At 34.9% G+C, this 18,535-nt stretch overlaps 3 protein-coding genes across 5 annotated transcripts; 2 read left to right on the top strand and 1 right to left on the bottom strand.

Annotated features, from left to right (window-relative positions):
• Positions 1 to 346: 346 nt before the first annotated feature.
• LOC104888525 (short-chain dehydrogenase TIC 32, chloroplastic) lies at positions 347 to 4,849 on the top strand. Its single transcript, XM_010673540.4, has 8 exons — positions 347 to 596; positions 1,820 to 2,051; positions 2,326 to 2,405; positions 2,704 to 2,857; positions 3,131 to 3,209; positions 3,483 to 3,567; positions 3,720 to 3,766; positions 4,361 to 4,849. The coding sequence occupies exons 1-8, from the start codon at positions 491 to 493 to the stop codon at positions 4,520 to 4,522; spliced, it is 945 nt and encodes a 314-aa protein (XP_010671842.2). The 5' UTR covers positions 347 to 490; the 3' UTR covers positions 4,523 to 4,849.
• Positions 4,850 to 6,388: 1,539 nt separating this feature from the next.
• On the top strand, positions 6,389 to 11,419 carry LOC104888522 (short-chain dehydrogenase TIC 32, chloroplastic). Its single transcript, XM_010673535.4, has 8 exons — positions 6,389 to 6,708; positions 7,513 to 7,744; positions 8,368 to 8,447; positions 8,687 to 8,840; positions 9,216 to 9,294; positions 9,910 to 9,994; positions 10,824 to 10,870; positions 11,010 to 11,419. The coding sequence occupies exons 1-8, from the start codon at positions 6,603 to 6,605 to the stop codon at positions 11,166 to 11,168; spliced, it is 942 nt and encodes a 313-aa protein (XP_010671837.2). The 5' UTR covers positions 6,389 to 6,602; the 3' UTR covers positions 11,169 to 11,419.
• Positions 11,337 to 14,821, bottom strand: LOC104888523 (silicon efflux transporter LSI2). 3 transcript variants are annotated; one of them, XM_010673539.4, is made up of 4 exons: positions 14,681 to 14,821; positions 12,775 to 14,002; positions 12,429 to 12,618; positions 11,337 to 11,747 (listed from the first exon to the last, which is right to left on the bottom strand). In XM_010673539.4, the coding sequence occupies exons 2-4, from the start codon at positions 13,921 to 13,923 to the stop codon at positions 11,482 to 11,484; spliced, it is 1,605 nt and encodes a 534-aa protein (XP_010671841.2). In that variant the 5' UTR covers positions 13,924 to 14,002; positions 14,681 to 14,821; the 3' UTR covers positions 11,337 to 11,481. The 3 variants fall into 3 exon arrangements, with proteins under 3 accessions (XP_010671841.2, XP_010671840.2, XP_048496945.1); XM_010673538.4 differs by lacking the exon at positions 14,681 to 14,821 and adding an exon at positions 14,539 to 14,669; XM_048640988.2 differs by lacking the exon at positions 14,681 to 14,821 and adding an exon at positions 14,112 to 14,532.
• Positions 14,822 to 18,535: the final 3,714 nt, after the last annotated feature.

Genomic DNA, 18,535 nt, shown 5'->3' with positions numbered 1-18,535 from the left:
TTGATATTGAATACTTCCTCTATTTCGTTTTAGATGCAAGAAAGAGGTATAATTTGTGAGATATAAAATATTTCTTTGTATCTAAAACAAAATGGAGAAAGTATCAACTTTTTGTAATTAATTAGATATATTAATAATCAAAGTAGAATATTAAAGATCAATAAAATTATAAGTAATTCAGAAATTACATAACATTATAAACTCGTGGAATTAAAGAAACCAACAATTAGAAAAGAAACCAAGGAGCCATAGCGCATTGTGACGCCACAAACGATCTTTAGGTAGGAGTAGGATTATGGGTTTATGGGACTACAATAATTAAATTTTCTGAAAATTCCACTCTAACAAACACACTTTAACAAATATTGAGGTGATTGGTGATTTATCCAGTAATATGACATTTTTATGTCATCTGCCTCAGTGCTAAAGGACAAAGACAAAGAAATAGAGAATTTTCTTGTTCACCCAAAAAAAAAAAAAGAGAGAGAAAATGTGGTTGTTTGGGAAAAAAGGGGCATCTGGGTTTTCTGGGTCTTCAACAGCTGAAGAAGTTACTAATGGAATTGATGGTACTGGTCTCACTGCCATCGTCACAGGTCTTTTACTATAATTTCTACCAAATTTTATGTCTTTTTTTCTATTTTTCACTCTACTTTCTTTTGTTTTGCATGCATTAAGATTTTGTAATTCTGACAAAATAATTATAAATTGGGTAGGATGGATGGGTATTTTTGATTCTTGTTAAGTTAGATGTTTCAAGCCTTAAATGTTATGTGTTGATTGAATTTATACTATTTCAGGAATTGTTTCAGTTTTTATTTCTGTTCTAGTTGTATACTTGTAAAGTAGTAGTACTATTTATTGTTCAATGATGGATTCAATTTGATATCATATGTATCAAAACAAAAATATAAGACTTGAATTTGTTATAGTGGGATGTTTTGGTATTACCAAATTTAGGATCTTTTGTAGTGATCAATCTGTTGCAAAGATCAAACCTTGTGGGAAGGTAAGAGTAGCTTAATCCTTAGTTGTCTTTTTCTAATTGCGGAAGTTAGATATCCAATTCAGTCGATATAATCGTTCAAGACATTATGATTGTCATCAAATTTCATGACTAACCCTATGTACTTGTCATGTCATCTAAGTTCCATAATATTTGAAGCAAGAAAGTTTATAATGTGATGCCATTTATAGAAAAAACTGTAGCAACGGAAACAAGACAAGGTAGGGAATGTGTGTGTGTGCGCGCGCGCGCGTGTGAATATGTCTCTTTTGTTTGTTTTGATAGGGGAGAAAATGTGTTTGTGTGAGGGTGTTGGATAATGTGGGTTCAACAAGGGAGGTAAGGTAGGGTGAAAAGGGAAGAAATATATATGTCGACTGAAGAATAAAGTAAAAGTAGGAAGAACTTTATGGAACAGACAAACGGTAAGTAGAAAAAACTTTTAAGAATTAGAGGGATTATAACAAATTATCTTTGGTTTAATTTAGCATTCTGGAAGCCCAACTACTTATTTTTGTCTTGCTACTTCTTTTGTGTTGAGAGAATTAGATTTTTGTGGCTATCTAATTAGAAGTGAGTCGCAGCGGAAAGGACAGGGTTTCTCTTATCCTGTCTTGCTTGCGAATGTTGACTTTGCACTTCCATCAGTTCACTTCTAGTAAGATTTTCTATTGGCAGTTGATAAACATATGAAGAAAGTTGATATGTGATCAATGGTGTTTGAACTGTATTTTTTTTCTTTCCTACATACAAGTTAATGTAGCTACAACAAGTTCATATCTGGTGTTTTTACTTGCTTCAACTACTGAGCAGGAGCATCAAGCGGAATTGGTGCAGAAACTTCACGTGTTCTTGCATTACGCGGTGTACATGTTGTCATGGGTGTTAGGAATATGGTTGCAGGCAGAGAAGTCAAGGATAAAATAGTTCAGGAACTTCCCAATGCTAGGATTGATGCTATGGAGTTAGATTTGAGTTCAATGGCATCTGTTAGAAAATTTGCATCGGAGTACAGTTCCTCAAAGCGTCCACTTAACCTTCTCATGTAAGAAGCTCTTGTTAACTTATAGATCTCCATTAATTATGGTTTTATTATGAGCTTATAAAGTTATAACTGACACATCTATAGGATTGAGCTATCATCCTTTCTCTCACCCTCGATCTCCTTGCATTCCCTTGTCCCCTATATGAGCATGTTGGAGTTGTCCAGTACTGCCGTGCCTTTTATCAGTTACAAATTCGTTCATCTATATTCTCTGTGCTTTATCAGTTGTCCAGTACTGCAGTACTGACTCTTACCTGACTTTCATCATTGTAAGTAACAATGCAGGAGTAATGGCCACCCCATTCATACTCTCTAAAGACAATATGGAGCTCCAGTTTGCAACAAATCACTTGGGTAAGTTGGAGCCAAAACTATGACATATGTCTTTCTTTGACTGAGAAATATCATTGGGTTTATTAGATTCAACATATGCAACACTTAATGACTCCTTTAAGCTATCTGATTTGCTGTTGTTTTCTTCGGAAAGACGACCAATTATGCTTTCCTGATTATGTTTCATCCTGCTATCTTTTTTGTTGCTGATGTCTATCATATACTTGTCAGAGAAATAAGTATAATTAGAAACTCTTTTCAGGAGCCGTGTTGCAAATTATATAAGACATCCCCTGAACCTTCTTATGTCTTTTTATAGGTCACTTTCTTTTGACACATCTACTTTTGGACACAATGAAGAGAACAGCTCGGGAAAGCGGTAGAGAGGGAAGAATTGTTAACGTCTCATCAGAGGCTCACCGCTTTGCATATTCTGAAGGAATTCGCTTTGACAAACTCAATGATCCATCAGGGTAATATGACAAATCTAGACTGTGGCTTGTTAAGATCATTCGTCAGTTTATCCTTAATATGTGAAATTGTGACAACTACAGTTACAACTTACAAGTTACAAACCCCCAAAACATAAACCATATGTCCTTTGAGTAGGGTCTGGGAGCCTAGGAGGTTTAAATATTTAGCTTATCTTTAATACGAGAAGAATACATAACTATGAAATAGGGAATTTTAGTTGCAAAAGATAAATTTGATCATTTTCTTTCGTGTTAACATTATTTAATGTACAGGTACAGCAGTTGGCGTGCATATGGTCAATCGAAGCTTGCTAATGTCTTGCATGCTAATGAGCTAACCAAACGATTGAAGGTACTGCTTTGACCTTTATCTTTAAAAAGGTATTCCATAATAAACATCTTCATTCTTTCAATCATCGGTCTCATCTTTCTGTTTTCATTTGTGGGGGGAAGAGAGACGGGTTATTCGATTCGATGATTTGATCTTGTAACACAATAAGAAGTGGGATCTTCTGTTTTGGCTGCCTTAAGAGATCTACCAGTTATGAAGTTGTTTTAATTTGCTGATATCTGTTGTAATATTTATATGAAGTAATCTAAGGTGGTTAATCCGTTTCTTGATCAGGATGAAGGGGCTGATATAACTGCAAATTCTCTTCATCCCGGGGCAATTAATACAAATCTTTTCCGCTATAATGGCTGGATAGACGGTATGTCTGTTTAATGGCACTTCTCCGTTTTAACTGTGATAGAAATTACCTTATTCAGATTTTAGGGGGGTTGCCTGGTTATTGGGTTCTTTTTAATGCTGATGATCTCACTTTATATATTCACCATTATGATGTTTGATACGATTTGGCAGGTGTGACTCGTAAGCTTGGGAAATATGTCTTAAAAAGTATTCCACAGGTAAGAAAAACGAGTACTTACAGTGAATTTGCATGAAAACATGATTCCATACTCCTACTAACTGTGACAACTGGTATTATTTAATTTACTCCCTTAATCCTAAATCTTAAAGAAATTAAGTTAAAATACCTTTGTTATCATTCCTCACTATTTAGAAGTTACATCTCCACCACACTAGACTTTGTTTAATAGTTAAGGGTTTTATGGAAAGACCAAAGTTAATTTACTATATTTAGAAAGTGAAATCATCTTCGAACGACCTATAGTAGACATGTAGGTAGCGTATTATTTGGGAATTAAAGGAGTATTAGTTCGCTGATTTATACAAGAAATGTTAATGTTATCACCACTGAAATTCTCAATCTGGTTTCGTAGTGCTAGCCGTGACCTTAACCAATTCTCACTAGAGCTAACAATCTTTGAATCGAGCCTAAAGCAAACCCAAAGTCGACTTCATTTGACCCAATTGTTATATTTGTGATTGTATTATGTCTTATTTGATATATTTTGCAAGATTAAGTTTTATATCAACTCCCCCCAACCCCAAAGAAAAAAGAAATAACACCTCTTCTAATTTTCGGGTTATAACTGCAGGGAGCTGCAACAACTTGTTACGTTGCTATGCATCCACAAGTGAAGGGCGTAAGTGGTGAATATTTCAATGATTGCAACCTAGCCAAGCCTACTTCACAAGCTCAAGATGCTACCTTGGCCCAAAAATTGTGGGACTTTAGCATGAAATTGATCAATACTTAATGGTGTTTCTTAGCTACACTCGATATACAATATATCAGTTCTAACAAACAAAAAAGAGAGTAAAAAGTAAGGTCATTATTGGAGCTTCAACAAACTAGTTGATCTGTAAACTTTAGTTTGCAGTGCTTTGAATTCTCAGAAATTATGTTCTATGGTGTGATTACTTTTTATTTAACCTTTATCTTGTTATGTACAGAGAAATGTTTAGGCTACTCCTCTCTCAAGGGAGAAACTCAAACTATTATATGTAGCTATGTATCGAGCTTGCATACATAGTCCTGTGTAACTTGTGAAAAAGTTATATAACTCGAACAAGATTTCATAATAGCTTGGTTGGTTTCTGATTGCTACCTTACCACCTTTACCATGACATTAGTCATGGAATTGAATCTTATATAAAGAGTTTTGAAATAGCTAGGTCATAAACTTATAATAATATCTCGTTATAACTAAAACATCAATAAAACTTTACTTTTACAAATTATTAGAGGAAAACATTTTATGACTCGAACTTGATTCACACATAAGATATTTAAGTTAGTATATACTACCTAGTACCTTCATTTTTTAAAATTCTTTTATATTTGGAATTAGGAAAGAAATCATTGCAACTTAAAGATGGGTAAGATTTTACTATTTTATATAAAACTATGGTAATTAAAAATAGAGATTCTAGCCTTTGAATTAATCTATGTTAGGCAATAATGAGACAAAAGCTTCCTCTTTCACCCAAAAAATAAATGAGACAAAAGTTTAAGGAGTAAGAAAGTAAAAAATGACTAATGAATAACGTGAATAAATTTATTGCAGCATAATACTAATGGGGAAAACCCAATTACTTTACTTAATAATAATTAACTTTTTGAATTATAACTTAGTAATTAGAGATTTCTATTACACCATACATAATAATTTTCGATGACTAATTAATAATCATCAACTACTTAGTATTTTTGAAAAAAAAAATAGAAGTAAAACCAATTAAAATCAAAATGATAAAGATGAAAATTTATGAATTTTAGTTTTTTTTTTTATATTTTTTGAAATATAAATGTTACAGTATTTGTTTCGATAATATTCTTTGAACTATCAAACAAGCTATAAGTGCAGCATAATTAGATAACGATAGGGAAAGTTGACGTACGTTAGGCATTTCATGCTTTTGTTGCTTTCTTTAGTTCTTCATGCTACATTTTAATGCTTGAAATTGTAGGGAGGGAAGTGGTAGGGGTTCGCTGATCGGCTCGAGGTGCGGACTGACGTGGATTTGGAGGGCGACTAAACCCTAGTTTCCAAAAGCGTCGTCCCCTCGAATGTGGTAGGCAGCACGACAACACGTGTAAAGTTTGTTTTACAAACTTCTTAAAGTTGTGCCTAGGGAGAAATGGATCGGATTCGGGGCGGGTGGAACATCACCCGCATACACCACCCGCAATTGTTTACTCCACACACATCCATCCATCCATCATCCATCGGGTGAAACGGGTGGGTCGAGTGCTAAACGGGTGATGATATTTAGTATATTTTTAAAAGAAATTAGTGACATAATATAAAATAATTATATCAAACACATACCATATAAGTAATTTACACGTAAAATTTAATAATTGGGTAATGAGTTGGATGTTGAACGGGTGATGGATCGGGTGACGAATGAAAAAATTCTCACCTACCACCCACTTTCCATCCATTTAAAATACCGGGTTAAGCGGGTGATGGATCATCCATCACCCATTTCCATCCTTAGTTGTGCCGTGTGCGTTTTCAAATAATTTTCAACTTGATTTATTTGTTAAAACTTACCTATTATATTGTATTAGGAATAGATTATTTCTACTTTGTGGTGATACTTATGATGGGAGAAGCTATAACCAAAATAAGGGGCTTAACGGCTAACCTGCTTAATCCCGAGTTGATAATTGAGCTTAACTTGCACTGACCTTTTCAAGTATAGAAAGACCTAAACCCAGATTATAATTAGGAAATAAGATCTTCAATGTTGATAATATTTTATGAACTTTGACCCATTTTCTCGAGCCAAATTCTGTCCGTCAAAAGAGAGAGAGAAAGAAGAGGGAAAATGTGGTTCTTAAACAGAAAAGGGTCATCAGGATTTTCAGGATACTCAACAGCTGAAGAAGTTACAGAGGGAATTAATGGCAATGGTCTTACAGCCATTGTCACAGGTTCATCAAATTATTCCCTCTCTTTTATTATATTAACTTTTATATGTGATTGTACAAAAATATAAAATGCCCTAACAACAATTAATGTTGGGTTTTAGGATAATTTGAGCTTTATCTTCAATCTAATAATGTTGTGTTTTCTGTCTTTTTTTTTTTAAGTTTATGAAACTGTTGGTGAATATTATGGTTTAATGAGTTGATTGAAGTTTTGGATTTTTCTTCAATATAATTGGTGTAAGAAGTGCTGAAATATCAAGTTTGCAGCTTGTAAATATTAGAATTTTCTCAAAAAACTTGTTATATGCAATAATTTGATGAAATTACATGCCAAAAAGAAATATGTGTAACAACACACTATGAGTGATTATTGAGTATGTTGCATAATTATCAGCTCAAAGTGTGGCAGAGAGTTAAAAATTCTGCTGAATGAACCCAAAGTCGAATCCTATTTAATTTCGTTTGTTATTATGGATGGAGGAAACTATCATTCATAAAGAGTTCTAGGACGAAAATCGAGATAACTCAGCTAGTAAGCTCCCATCCCGTATTGCAGTTAAAAAAAATTTAAGCCTCTAATCGCTTACTGAACAGGCTAAGGGTCCGTGTCCGTCCTTCGTAGTGAATTCCAATGAATATAGGAGTGAAATCTTGATACACTCTGTCTGAAATCACATGATACCTTCTGTAGATTATAAATGGTTTGGTTTGTTGTGGGTATTATTGAATTTGTTGTTAAATTTTGATACTTTTTTGGTCTGATATGAGCTTGTTCTTTCTAATTTCCTTACATTTTTTGGTTTTCAGGAGCAACAAGTGGCATTGGAGCTGAAACAGCTCGTGTGCTTGCATTACGTGGTGTTCATGTCGTTATGGGGGTGAGGAATATGGCTGCAGCCAGGGAGATGAAAGAGAAAATAAGTAGCGATATCCCATCTGCAAAAGTTGATGCTATGGAGCTAGATCTCAGCTCTATGGCTTCTGTAAGGAAATTTGCTTCAGAATTTACGTCTTCAGGCCTTCCACTGAATATACTCATGTAAGCTCCATTGATGATACGACTCAAGGACATGGCATGATGTCCCAGCATATACTTCCTTTTCATGAATGGCTACATTGTCATCTTTCATTCGTTCATTCCTCCTAATCATCTCACTTGTTCATATAACCAAATCTGTTGGTATAAATTTCAATTACTAGGAGAAGCAAGTAGATTTGTTCGACAGTAAAATAAAAGGGATGGAAACTGTACTTAATTTTATGAACTGCTTTTGATAGATACATCTCAATTCTCAGAGGAACTTCTAGTTCTAGATCTGCAGATTGAATTTTGGAGTATGTTGAAATGCAAATCTAAGCGTCCTACTAAAATCCGTTTATCGTAGGATATTGAACACGTGTTTATGCAGATAGGCAGAGCTCAGGGTTTCACTGCCTAACTGATGCAACATATAATCTTAGGAATCTGTGCTCTTCTGCTGATATCATACTTTAAATAGATAAGATTCATGTTTCTTACCTTACACACACTCATCAGTGTATAGTTAGAGTACTAGATGATACACTTGAAGCTTCTCTTTGTTTCAATTGTGCTTTTCTATTGGAAAACCGCCCTTGCAATTATGAAAACCTGGTTCTTGTTCTGTTTTCCCCTTTTGCAAGTAATAATGCAGGCATAATGGCTACCCCTTTCATGCTTTCCAAGGACAAGATTGAGCTACAATTTGCAATCAACCATTTAGGTAAGATGGTGATTTTGCTTATCTAATCGATTATCATTTGCTTTTACCTTCTGGCTTCTGCGAGTATTATATGACTATTGGTGTATGTTGGTGCATATGGCTTTTGAATACTATCTTTATCTTCTTCTCTCAGTTTCACAATTCACATAATTTAATGAGAAATTCTTCTTATATTTAACTTACTTCCAATTTCAGTAATATCTACATTATCCGTAATCTACAATCTCTCCCTCTTTTAGGCCACTTTCTTCTAACAAATTTATTGCTCGAGACAATGAAAAAGACTGTACATGAGAGTAATAGAGAAGGAAGGATTGTGAATGTATCATCACGACGTCACCAGCTATCATATCCTGAAGGAATTCGGTTTGGAAAAATCAATGATCCCACAGGGTAATAATATTATGTTTCATCAGGAATGCTTCAATGCCACCTCCAAATCCTTTAAGTTTCTGAAGTTTTAAGTTTGGTGCATATTTCAAAGACTAATTCATACCTTAGACACTTCTGCACATGTACATATACTGGCATATTAGATTTATGGAAAAAGTTGGAATTTGCTGAATGATTGTTGTTGCTGGCATTTTTTTTTTCTATTGTTTATAAATAAAAGAATCAAATCTACTAGCTAGCATTGCTGAGTGCTATTTAGGAGAGATGAACTAGTGAGCTTAAATACGGAGTTGCCACAAGAATATAAGTGAGGTTCTTTCGCTGGTTTTCGCTAAGAAACTTCTCTCTGAATTTTTTTGTTGTGATCAACCACAGGTACAACAGTCTGTCTGCCTATGGTCAATCGAAGCTTGCAAATGTTTTGCATGCTAATGAACTCGCAAGACATTTAGAGGTGTGTGCTTGTTGATAAACATGTAAAACATACTTGTATCTACAGCCCTCCTCTTAGATATATTTTCTAGATATGGTTGGACACAGCGAGAGTGCTTATGATATGTAATGAGAATGCCTGTAAAACTTGACATTTTCTAGCTAATTATCATACACCTTTGTGCTAAGAACTGATATTTTAGGGGGAAGGGTAATTTAGCTAGTATCTTCTTTAGTTTACTTGGGGAATAACTTAGATTGTTTGTTAGGGAAAAGAAATATAGAGCAACTTAGAATGTAAAAGACATGTTGAATATTGAGAAGAATATTGGATGAACTTTTTAAGATTCAATTGGGAGAATCAAGCCTCTTCAAAGCTTGAATATCATTTACCATTGCTATTTTCACTGTTTATCGATTAAATGCTCTTCTTCTCCCTTATTTTCTGCCATTAATGGTTTCCAAGCTAAGTTAATCCTTAGCACTTTGAAGATGTCTTGAGTATGGCTGACATTATCTTGATATAATGTCAAGATATGAGTTGTTCTTCTACGCTGCAGTTAGAGGTGCTATCAGAGTGAGATTATTGTAGTAATGTATGGTGAAGTCTTTTGCTTAACAGTAATTTGTCGTGCAGGAAGACGGGGTGGAGATAACAGCTAATTCGGTTCACCCAGGAGTTGTTGACACTGATATATTTCGCCATCACAGCCTTTTTAGAGGTGACAGATTACAATACCTTTGATGACTGAAGTTGTATGAAACTTAGTAACTTGCTAAGTCAAAGTTTGCTGAGTATTCATTGACGCCATAATATTCTAAGTTCCATTGTCTTCCTCTTTAAATCGTTGTATGACTCTTATGATGCTAGCGCTGTTGCAACTTACAAATTGAGGGGGGGGGGGGGGACCATATATATCTCTTTCCTTTTTCTTAAACGGTTTGTTTGGTAGGGAGTGGAGTAATAGGTGGTGGTAACGGTTGTTTGGTTCGGAGTAATAGGTGGTGGTAATGGTAATTAATTGAGAGGTATGTGTGGAAAAAGAATCTCATCCCAATTTCTATGGAACATGTGTCCAGCCTGAAATACCTCTTTTTATTCATAAATTTGCATTACCAAAACAGGTGGAATTGAGTGGTAATGGATATGTGTACGAAAGCACATATTTGTGGATGAAAGTTCATTACCATGGATATTGGAATGAGACTTTATTTACGACATCACATCTAATTTTATTACCACTAGTTAACCGGATACCAAATGTGGTGTAAGTACACAATGGGTATGCTACAATCTTATGAGAGTAGGTACGAATGCCTCATTTTCAACGAGAGTCTGGTAGAGACACTACCTCTCTGTTAGTATTGCACAGGACAAAGGATATTCTCTGCATAATTGAGCTGTAGATCATCGTCTTTGTACTCTCTTGTGTTCTCCCCCTCCAAACCGTGATATATTGTGTTTCTGTCCATAATGTGTTGATTGCTGCAATCTAAAAAGAATAACATATGATGTATTTTGCTCCTTTTTGTTTTCTTGATCCGCTGCAGGTCTGGTTAATCTTGTTGGTCGATGTATTGTCAAAAATGTCCAACAGGTAAATGCTGAACTTTTTATATTCTTTATTGTAGGCTAATTAGGAGATAGGACAGGCTGAATATATGCAAAGGAACTACTAGTTGGCAAATTTTTATGCGGTTGATGAGTAAAGATACAATTACTGGTTCATGCCACAGGGCGCAGCAACAATGTGTTATGTAGCATTGCATCCAAATGTGCAAGGGATTCGCGGCAAATACTTTGTTGACTGTGATATAGCCAAAGCAAGCCCACAGAGTAACGATGCTGATTTAGCCAGAAAATTGTGGGAATTCAGCTCAGGTCTTGTCAAGTGAATTCCTTTGCAGTATTATTTTCTTGTCCGAAGTGCCAGACTTGTATAGCCATATTCAGCTCGAAATTTGGTGCTTCAAAGGAGAGGGGAATAGAGGGAGGAAATTTTTGACAAAGAACTGTTAGGAAGGGATTGAGCTTTGCTTTAATTGATTTGTATAAAATTCTGCTGTATAAATAAAAATTGTATCAATATCGAATCGAAAATATCAATCACCATATGATTCAATTACAGGGATATGTATGAATTAAATTCTGCTGTATAATAGAAGAATACACTGTACACCAAAATTAATGAACAAAGATATTAGCTTATCAACCTCTTATTAGAATCAAGCCAATAGCAGTGACAATAAGTGCGGATGGAACTCCAAATTTAAGGTGTCTCCAGAATGTAAGATTGTATGACATATACTGAGCCTGGCGAGCCTGTTCGCACACGATTAAGTTGGCTGCAGATCCTAAGAGTGACAAGTTTCCAGACACGGTACTCACCCAAGCTAAGATCAGCCATGCTTTTCTTTCTTCTGATGCAGAAATAGCTGCTGCAGATGCAGCTACTTGTCCTCCCAGCAATAGAACTGTAAACAACATAGCGTGCTTAATAATAATAATAACATCGTGCTATGAACCAAGTCCTGAGCTAGGATAGCCATCATAACATAATATACAGCTCAGAAGAAAATAACATAGATAAGCAAATTCAATTTACTAGTGATGTTAACGTAATATTTTCTCTATTAAGGCATTTTCGATGTTGAACTCTGGAAAAGAGGCAGGAGTCGAGCAACTAGTAGACAAATACCCGCTTCTACCGTGGTAGCAGCATGTATGAGAGCTGAAATAGGAGTAGGACCCTCCATAGCATCGGGTAACCATACATGAAGGGGAAATTGGGCAAATTTAGCAACTGCACTGTAAAATTATTCTGAAGTGAAATTTAGAAACGAACTTAATAATATGACATTATTTAAAAGGGGAATTTAAGGGTATGATGTATGGTTGTTATCAACATATTTTCCGACATTTCAAAGTGAAATCTCCACTAATATTATCGACGGCAATATCACTGCTAAATTTAAGCACAGGCTGGTGAGGCTCAAGCTAAAAGGATTAACTTGTATAAGATGAATGATATGAAACCTCCAACTTAAGAGAGACTTGTAAAATTATATATAGGTAACCCAAGAAATCCTGTCTGATGACTGCCTTCATGTAATGAGACAAAAGATTTGAAACAAGAATGGCAGCAGAATCCATACCAGTTGGAACATTTGACACCAAGTTTGAAAGGACAAGAATGACAAGCGCAAGAATTGCTATTCCACCAGCACGATCAACTTGTGAATACGGCTCCATAATGTCCCACACTTTACTTGGGATGCCTGTCTTATTGAATCCATCAACCGTAATGAACATTCCACAAAAGAATATCAGAAGTGAATATGAGACCTGATTGAGAGGATAGAAACAGATCAAGGATTGGAAAACGGCAAATTCTTGTATCATATGGTTTGATAGAATGACCAGGTATTAGTTAATTGTAAAGCAAAATAGGTAAAAATTAAATTGGTCTGACCAAAGGCTGACTGGAAACCAGTTGGTTACCTTCTCTAGCGAGGGGCGAGCATCCTTGAAATCCAGAACTACAAGAGCTAGTGCAGCAGTGATCGCAGTCCATGACATATCTAAACCAAATAGCAGAGCAACTAACATGCCTATGGTAACAAGATAAACACATATCTTCCAAAGGGCATGCTTCCACTTTTCACTAACTTCTTTTCCAGCTAAGAATAGCTTCAACTGTGTGGTAAATCCTCCCTTCACTGTTTCAACTCTCTCAGGAATCCCAGTTTCTTCCTTTTCCTGAACAGATTCATCTACCACCATGTCTTTTGATGCATCTGAAATTCTACAAGAGTCAAGTCTCTGAATTTCATTTTCCAATGAATTAACACGATTTCTTAAACTCTCTATACAATCTGAATTTCCTCTAGAACCAGGAGAACTATGAGTTTCCATTACGAAAGAATTGGAAGGAGAATTATGTGACATTGTTGCAGGTGAAAACCGATGAGAAGTATATTCCTCTTCCACAACCTGGGAAGTGGCATCTTCCTCATCCTTATGAGTTGACAATACTTTCCAATACATGGCTATTATGATCAATGCGTTTGCAAAAACACCCACGAGCATAGCTGGGAGAAGTCCCACTAAGAACTTCCCGAATGAAATTTTACTTAGGACTGCTATAACAAGATTTTGTGGGTTTCCAATAGGTGTTGCTGAAGAACCAATATTTGCACTAGAAGCAAGAGCTAGTAAAAAAGGGTGAGGGGGAAGATTGTGTTGCCTAGCAATCTTCAAGACAAACTCAGTTAAAACAACACAAGAGGTATCATTTGTAAACAAAGCACTAGAAAGAGCAGAAATCAGGCAGATTCTCAGTATCAAATCTTTGGCTCCTTTACTTTTCCATGATAATAAGTTACCCAAGTATTTGAACATATCAGCTCTTTCAAGATAAACACTAACTACCATAGTGCCAAAGAGAAGACCAAGTATCGGAAGATCAATTGCATCATATGCTTGTTCCGGAGTTATGACGCGAAAAAGTACCATCAGCATAGCTCCCAGGAGTGTTCCTGCTGTTCTTCCAATTGGTAAAAATGGGACAGCAGGGAAAACTGCTAATACCCAAAAGACTGCAAAGGCAATTGACCCTAAAATCACCTTGACTGTAGGAGCCATAGCCATTTTTGCTACCTTTGCTGATCTAACAAGGTAATTTCTTTTATACCCAAATGTTCAAAGCATGATGATCATAAGTCATAACCTATTACATAAAAGATATTACACATATTAAACTAATTAAATACAATGAGAGCACACATTCAGAAAAAGATTCACTTATTAAACTAATTAATAAAATTGTTGTGACATACCATAACTCCAAGTTCCTAAATCTGAGGAACAAAGACTGTTTGTTTGGTTTTTCCACATTAAGTAATATACAATGTTCTTCCAATTTTGCCATTACATGCAATAAAAAGTTCTTTCATACAATAAGAAATAGAGCACAACTCGAGACAAGCAACTTAGACAATCATCAATATTTTTTAACAGTGCTTAGTAGGGACTGCAAAATCAGTCATACAAACAACAAAAGATTGACAATTTAACACTTCTTCACTCCTAAATAGCATTGTTACACTAAGATAAATATAATAATTGAATTGATCAAAATTACTAATAGAGAGTTTTCTAGCTCAAATTTGAAAAACCCATTAATACCCAGATCAAAAAATTGTATTTTTTTTAAAAGCGAAAGGAAGAATGTATAAAAAGCAGGAATTATCACTGATATTTTACCTGTAAGAAAGCAGCCATGGACTAACTAAGGTTTCTGGGACCAGTAAAGGTCAAATGACTATATTATTAAGATGTGCACGATCATGAAAAGGGGTTAATCAGCATTTTATGATTTATGAAGATAATTTCAACTGGACCTTACCTTTTCTTCCGGTGAATAAAGAAAGAAGTGAATATCCTACTCCTGCATGTGATGGCTTGTGGTGGGGCAGGCCATAGAGGGGAGAGGCGGATATTAAATCTTACACAGTTACACGTATGACAGCAATTTTTGTAAGGCAAGATGACTCTTGCACAAGGGGGAGATTTGGGAATAAGGGGTGAGAATCGAATCGTTGTCATAAGGTGGGAGTTTGGAAGGTGCACGTCCAATTAATTACGCTAATTCTGATCCTTAGTATGACAAAGCATGATGTACATGTATAGTTGAAAAACGTACTTTTTAATTGCAATATACTCCCTTTGTCGATATTTACTTTCAATATTTTCTATTTGGAGTCATAAACTTTGATTGATTGATTTCTTTATAAGTATCCGGTTAAAAAAAGAATTATAAGTAAAAATGTAGTCATATGTGGAATGCCGTCTTATTAGATTCGTCTTGATGTGTAGCAAATTCATAATGTCAAAGTTACATTTTTCGACAGGAATAAGAGGCATCGCAATAAAATTAAAAGCGTTTCTAAAACTGTGCAAAAGAAAATAAAACAAGCGAATGTAGGAGGCAGTATAATGTCAAATGGTTGACACACTCTTAAAGGAATGTGAAGATGAGGGGTATAAATTTAGATAAAAGATATGACTCATTTTTATTATATAAGTAAAGGGGAAGCTATGGTGTCCACTTTGAAAAGACTTACATACTCATCTCACAACAAATAATAAAGAAAAGAGTTTCTTAATTCTTTCTTCATTTACAATATGGATAATAAGAAAAGTTCTACATTACCAATACATTACCAAAAAGAAGTACAAAAAATGTGTAAAAAGAGGAAACTCACAATTGAAAAATATAAACTGATAACTAAATCAATTTTCAAACAATTATAAAAGTAAAGATTTACAGAGATCCTTACTATCTAAACTCTCAATTGCAATAATAATTTCAAATAACATGCATTAACAAACCTATAAATAAAAAATATGTGTTTTTAAATAATAAAAAAAATATAACCTAGATCATTGTTTAAAAGAAGTACAAGATAACATATTCTACCTCGAAATAGTCCTTTTTGGAAAACATTACTCTTTAAACTAGAGTAATGCAAATAAAAAATCACAACTCTCATCAATATTCACCATTAACATTCCTTTCAAATAAATATATTCACCATAAACATACACTCTTAAGTAATATATTGTCGCACGCATCACATGCATATAATGCTAGTATATAATACGAGAATAAAGATATATAGAAGTATAACATTATATACATAATAACTCATTAGATATGCAATGTTGCAACTAATATGAAACTTTCAAATAAAATAACGGTTTCTCTAACCTTTGCACTTAGTGCAAAGGTTAAGACTTATCTGTTAAATAAATTGATTAACTAAAATAGAATATCCTCCCTACAATTATGCTAATATAGTAATATATATTAATGAGTAATGACAATGTTAGTTTGTGTTATGGGGTACTTGACAGTTAGGGCTGTTCAAAAATATCCGATCCGAAAATCTGTCGATCTGAAATTCCGGATATCTGATCTGATTTTAAGATTTTGGATCGGATATCCGAAAAAAATTCGGGTTTCCAGATCAGATATGGATCGGAATTTTCCAAAAAAGTCAACGGCCCGATTCGAAAATCCGGTGATCCGATCCAAAAACTTCGGATCTGATATTGCGATCCGATATCCGACATTGAACAACCGTATTGACCGGCAAGTAGACTCATATCTTTCAAGCTATTCTTCAATGGATACTTGTGCAACGATGTCTGAATCTCATAACCCGAACCTGAGCTTCGTTCCTAAACCTACAAAAGAAGGGACCACCCCGGGAAGTGTAGGTGGTGGTTCTCCCCTCAGAAGCTTAAGTCAGATATCAGGAGTGTAAAGGAAAGTAGAGAGAGAAAGTGAGAGAATTTCTGCAGAGTATGTGCACTGTTCAAAAAAGCTACTTTTTATCCTGATTTTGATGGGCTATTTATAGTGTTGGGGTCTTGAATGCTGTCATTTGAGGTTACCCTAAAATGGGGCACCTAATTGGTTAGACAATCAAACTTCGACACGTGGCATGCAATAATTGGGTAGTAAACACCAACCAATCACGAGCCGCTGTTTTCTGGAATTTGGGCATGAATATTCTGGCAGGCCAAAAGGTGGTCGTTTTACCATCCTTTTAGTAAAATTTAGAGTTTTTAGCCTCTTTCGAACCCTTTGGAGGGGACACCTGGACGCTCCTGATGGTTTCACGTGTCTCAAGGAGAATCGTTCATTATTTAGGCTATAACAATTTGATTAAAAGAAAAGATAAAATATATACTAATCACAAATTATTCACAAAGACTGCCTAATTATAACATTTAAATTAGGCAGCCCAAGCCCACATTAAATTAGACACAACCCACACCCCTCCTACAGCCCACATTTATACTCCTTTTGCCATGTCAGCACTTTAATATCTACCTAAGAATGAACATCACTAAGTATCTCTCTTGCCTTGCCATCACCATTGATGACTCTCACTCCTTTTCTCTCTCCACCAAAACATTCAGATCTCATTTTCTCCACTTTTCGTCGTCGACGATTTTCTCTCTCGGATCTTCAACTTTCGACGATATGCCGTCAGAAAATTCCGTACGCAGTTTTTTTTTCTCTTTGCCGCAATTTTCTTCGGCGATAAGGTCGAAAATTCCTTTCGTTTCCTCGCCGACAGCTCTTTCGTTTCTTCCGCTACTCCGTCCGTCAGTTTTCTCACTTTTCCAGACGATGTTTCCTCTCAGGTGAATTATCTTTCAGCTTTGTGCTTTTTAAAGCTGATGATTTGATTGAACTTTCCAATTTTCTGTGAACTTGTAACAGTAGTGTAATTTTGAGGTCAACATTATTTCCATTTAATTTTCTGTATTGTGTATGTATTTTGTATTGCATCAAGTTTTTGGAACCATTAAGTAGAGACTTATAAGAGATACAAATTTTCAATTTATAATTTTTTTTGTTCATTTTACTGAAAATTTGGACCTGCACTCCAAATTCTCTGCAATTCATGTCGAATTTCGGCTTCTTTTTTAAAATCCTTACAGAAATGCGAAAATGGAGCAATTGTGTGTTAGTGTTTGTTGTTTTGTAGATAGATTCAATATATGAAGGTTTTGTACAATGCTCATTCAATGTTGCGCATGATGAAATAAAGACAGATGATTCAATTTCTTCATAATGCACTATTATTTCAACTGATGTGATTGTATTTGGTATGTGCGTAGACTTTCTTGTAGTGTTTGTTATATCGGTCACTTTTTATTTTATGTTGGTCACTATTTGCTTGATACTGGTGACTTTTGATTGTTGCTTCTTTCTTTTGAGTATGTTTGCAGTAGGTTCCTTATTATGTTATCATATTTCATTTTTATTATTGAATATTGATATTCTTAATGTAACACCTTGACCCCCTATGGATGGATAATAGTCATCTAATAAGCATCTTGTGTGTCGCTTGATATATATCTTGTGTTATTTGTTATTTGTGGTGCTTTGTATATTCTATCACTTTATAATTGGTTATGCAGTTCAAATATCCATGTGTTAATCAGTGTTTTGCATAAGGGACTAAGATTTGTAACTTATCTCACCATTTGTGACAAAAGAACAAAAGCACGTGGAAGTTCCGTAAAAGTATACAAACTATAGCGGATAAACTTGTTGATATGAAGAAGAAGGATGATAATGAAGGAAATTTGCATCAAAAGCAAAAAAAAAATACAAGAAAGAAGGAAGTCACCATCTAGACCGTCCAAAATAAATGCTCAGAGAAACACTAAAAAAACC

Source organism: Beta vulgaris, chromosome 3, assembly GCF_026745355.1.
Source record: "Beta vulgaris subsp. vulgaris cultivar EL10 chromosome 3, EL10.2, whole genome shotgun sequence".
Classification (NCBI taxonomy): domain Eukaryota; kingdom Viridiplantae; phylum Streptophyta; class Magnoliopsida; order Caryophyllales; family Amaranthaceae; genus Beta; species Beta vulgaris.
Note: the sequence above shows the minus strand (reverse complement) of the source record. Positions and strands in the feature narration are given on the sequence as shown.

Excerpts from the sequence above, each read along its gene's own strand:
- LOC104888523 (XM_010673539.4), bottom strand. The coding sequence starts at position 13,923 with ATGGCTATGGCTCCTACAGTCAAGGTGATTTTAGGGTCAATTGCCTTT. Across the intron at positions 12,619-12,774 it reads CTCGCCCCTCGCTAGAGAAG|GTCTCATATTCACTTCTGAT; the intron begins GTAACCAACTGG and ends CCTCTCAATCAG. Across the intron at positions 11,748-12,428 it reads GGTGTCAAATGTTCCAACTG|TTCTATTGCTGGGAGGACAA; the intron begins GTATGGATTCTG and ends TGTTGTTTACAG.
- LOC104888522 (XM_010673535.4), top strand. The coding sequence starts at position 6,603 with ATGTGGTTCTTAAACAGAAAAGGGTCATCAGGATTTTCAGGATACTCA. Across the intron at positions 8,841-9,215 it reads AAAATCAATGATCCCACAGG|GTACAACAGTCTGTCTGCCT; the intron begins GTAATAATATTA and ends GATCAACCACAG. Across the intron at positions 10,871-11,009 it reads TTGTCAAAAATGTCCAACAG|GGCGCAGCAACAATGTGTTA; the intron begins GTAAATGCTGAA and ends TTCATGCCACAG.
- LOC104888525 (XM_010673540.4), top strand. The coding sequence starts at position 491 with ATGTGGTTGTTTGGGAAAAAAGGGGCATCTGGGTTTTCTGGGTCTTCA. Across the intron at positions 3,210-3,482 it reads AGCTAACCAAACGATTGAAG|GATGAAGGGGCTGATATAAC; the intron begins GTACTGCTTTGA and ends TTTCTTGATCAG. Across the intron at positions 3,767-4,360 it reads TCTTAAAAAGTATTCCACAG|GGAGCTGCAACAACTTGTTA; the intron begins GTAAGAAAAACG and ends TTATAACTGCAG.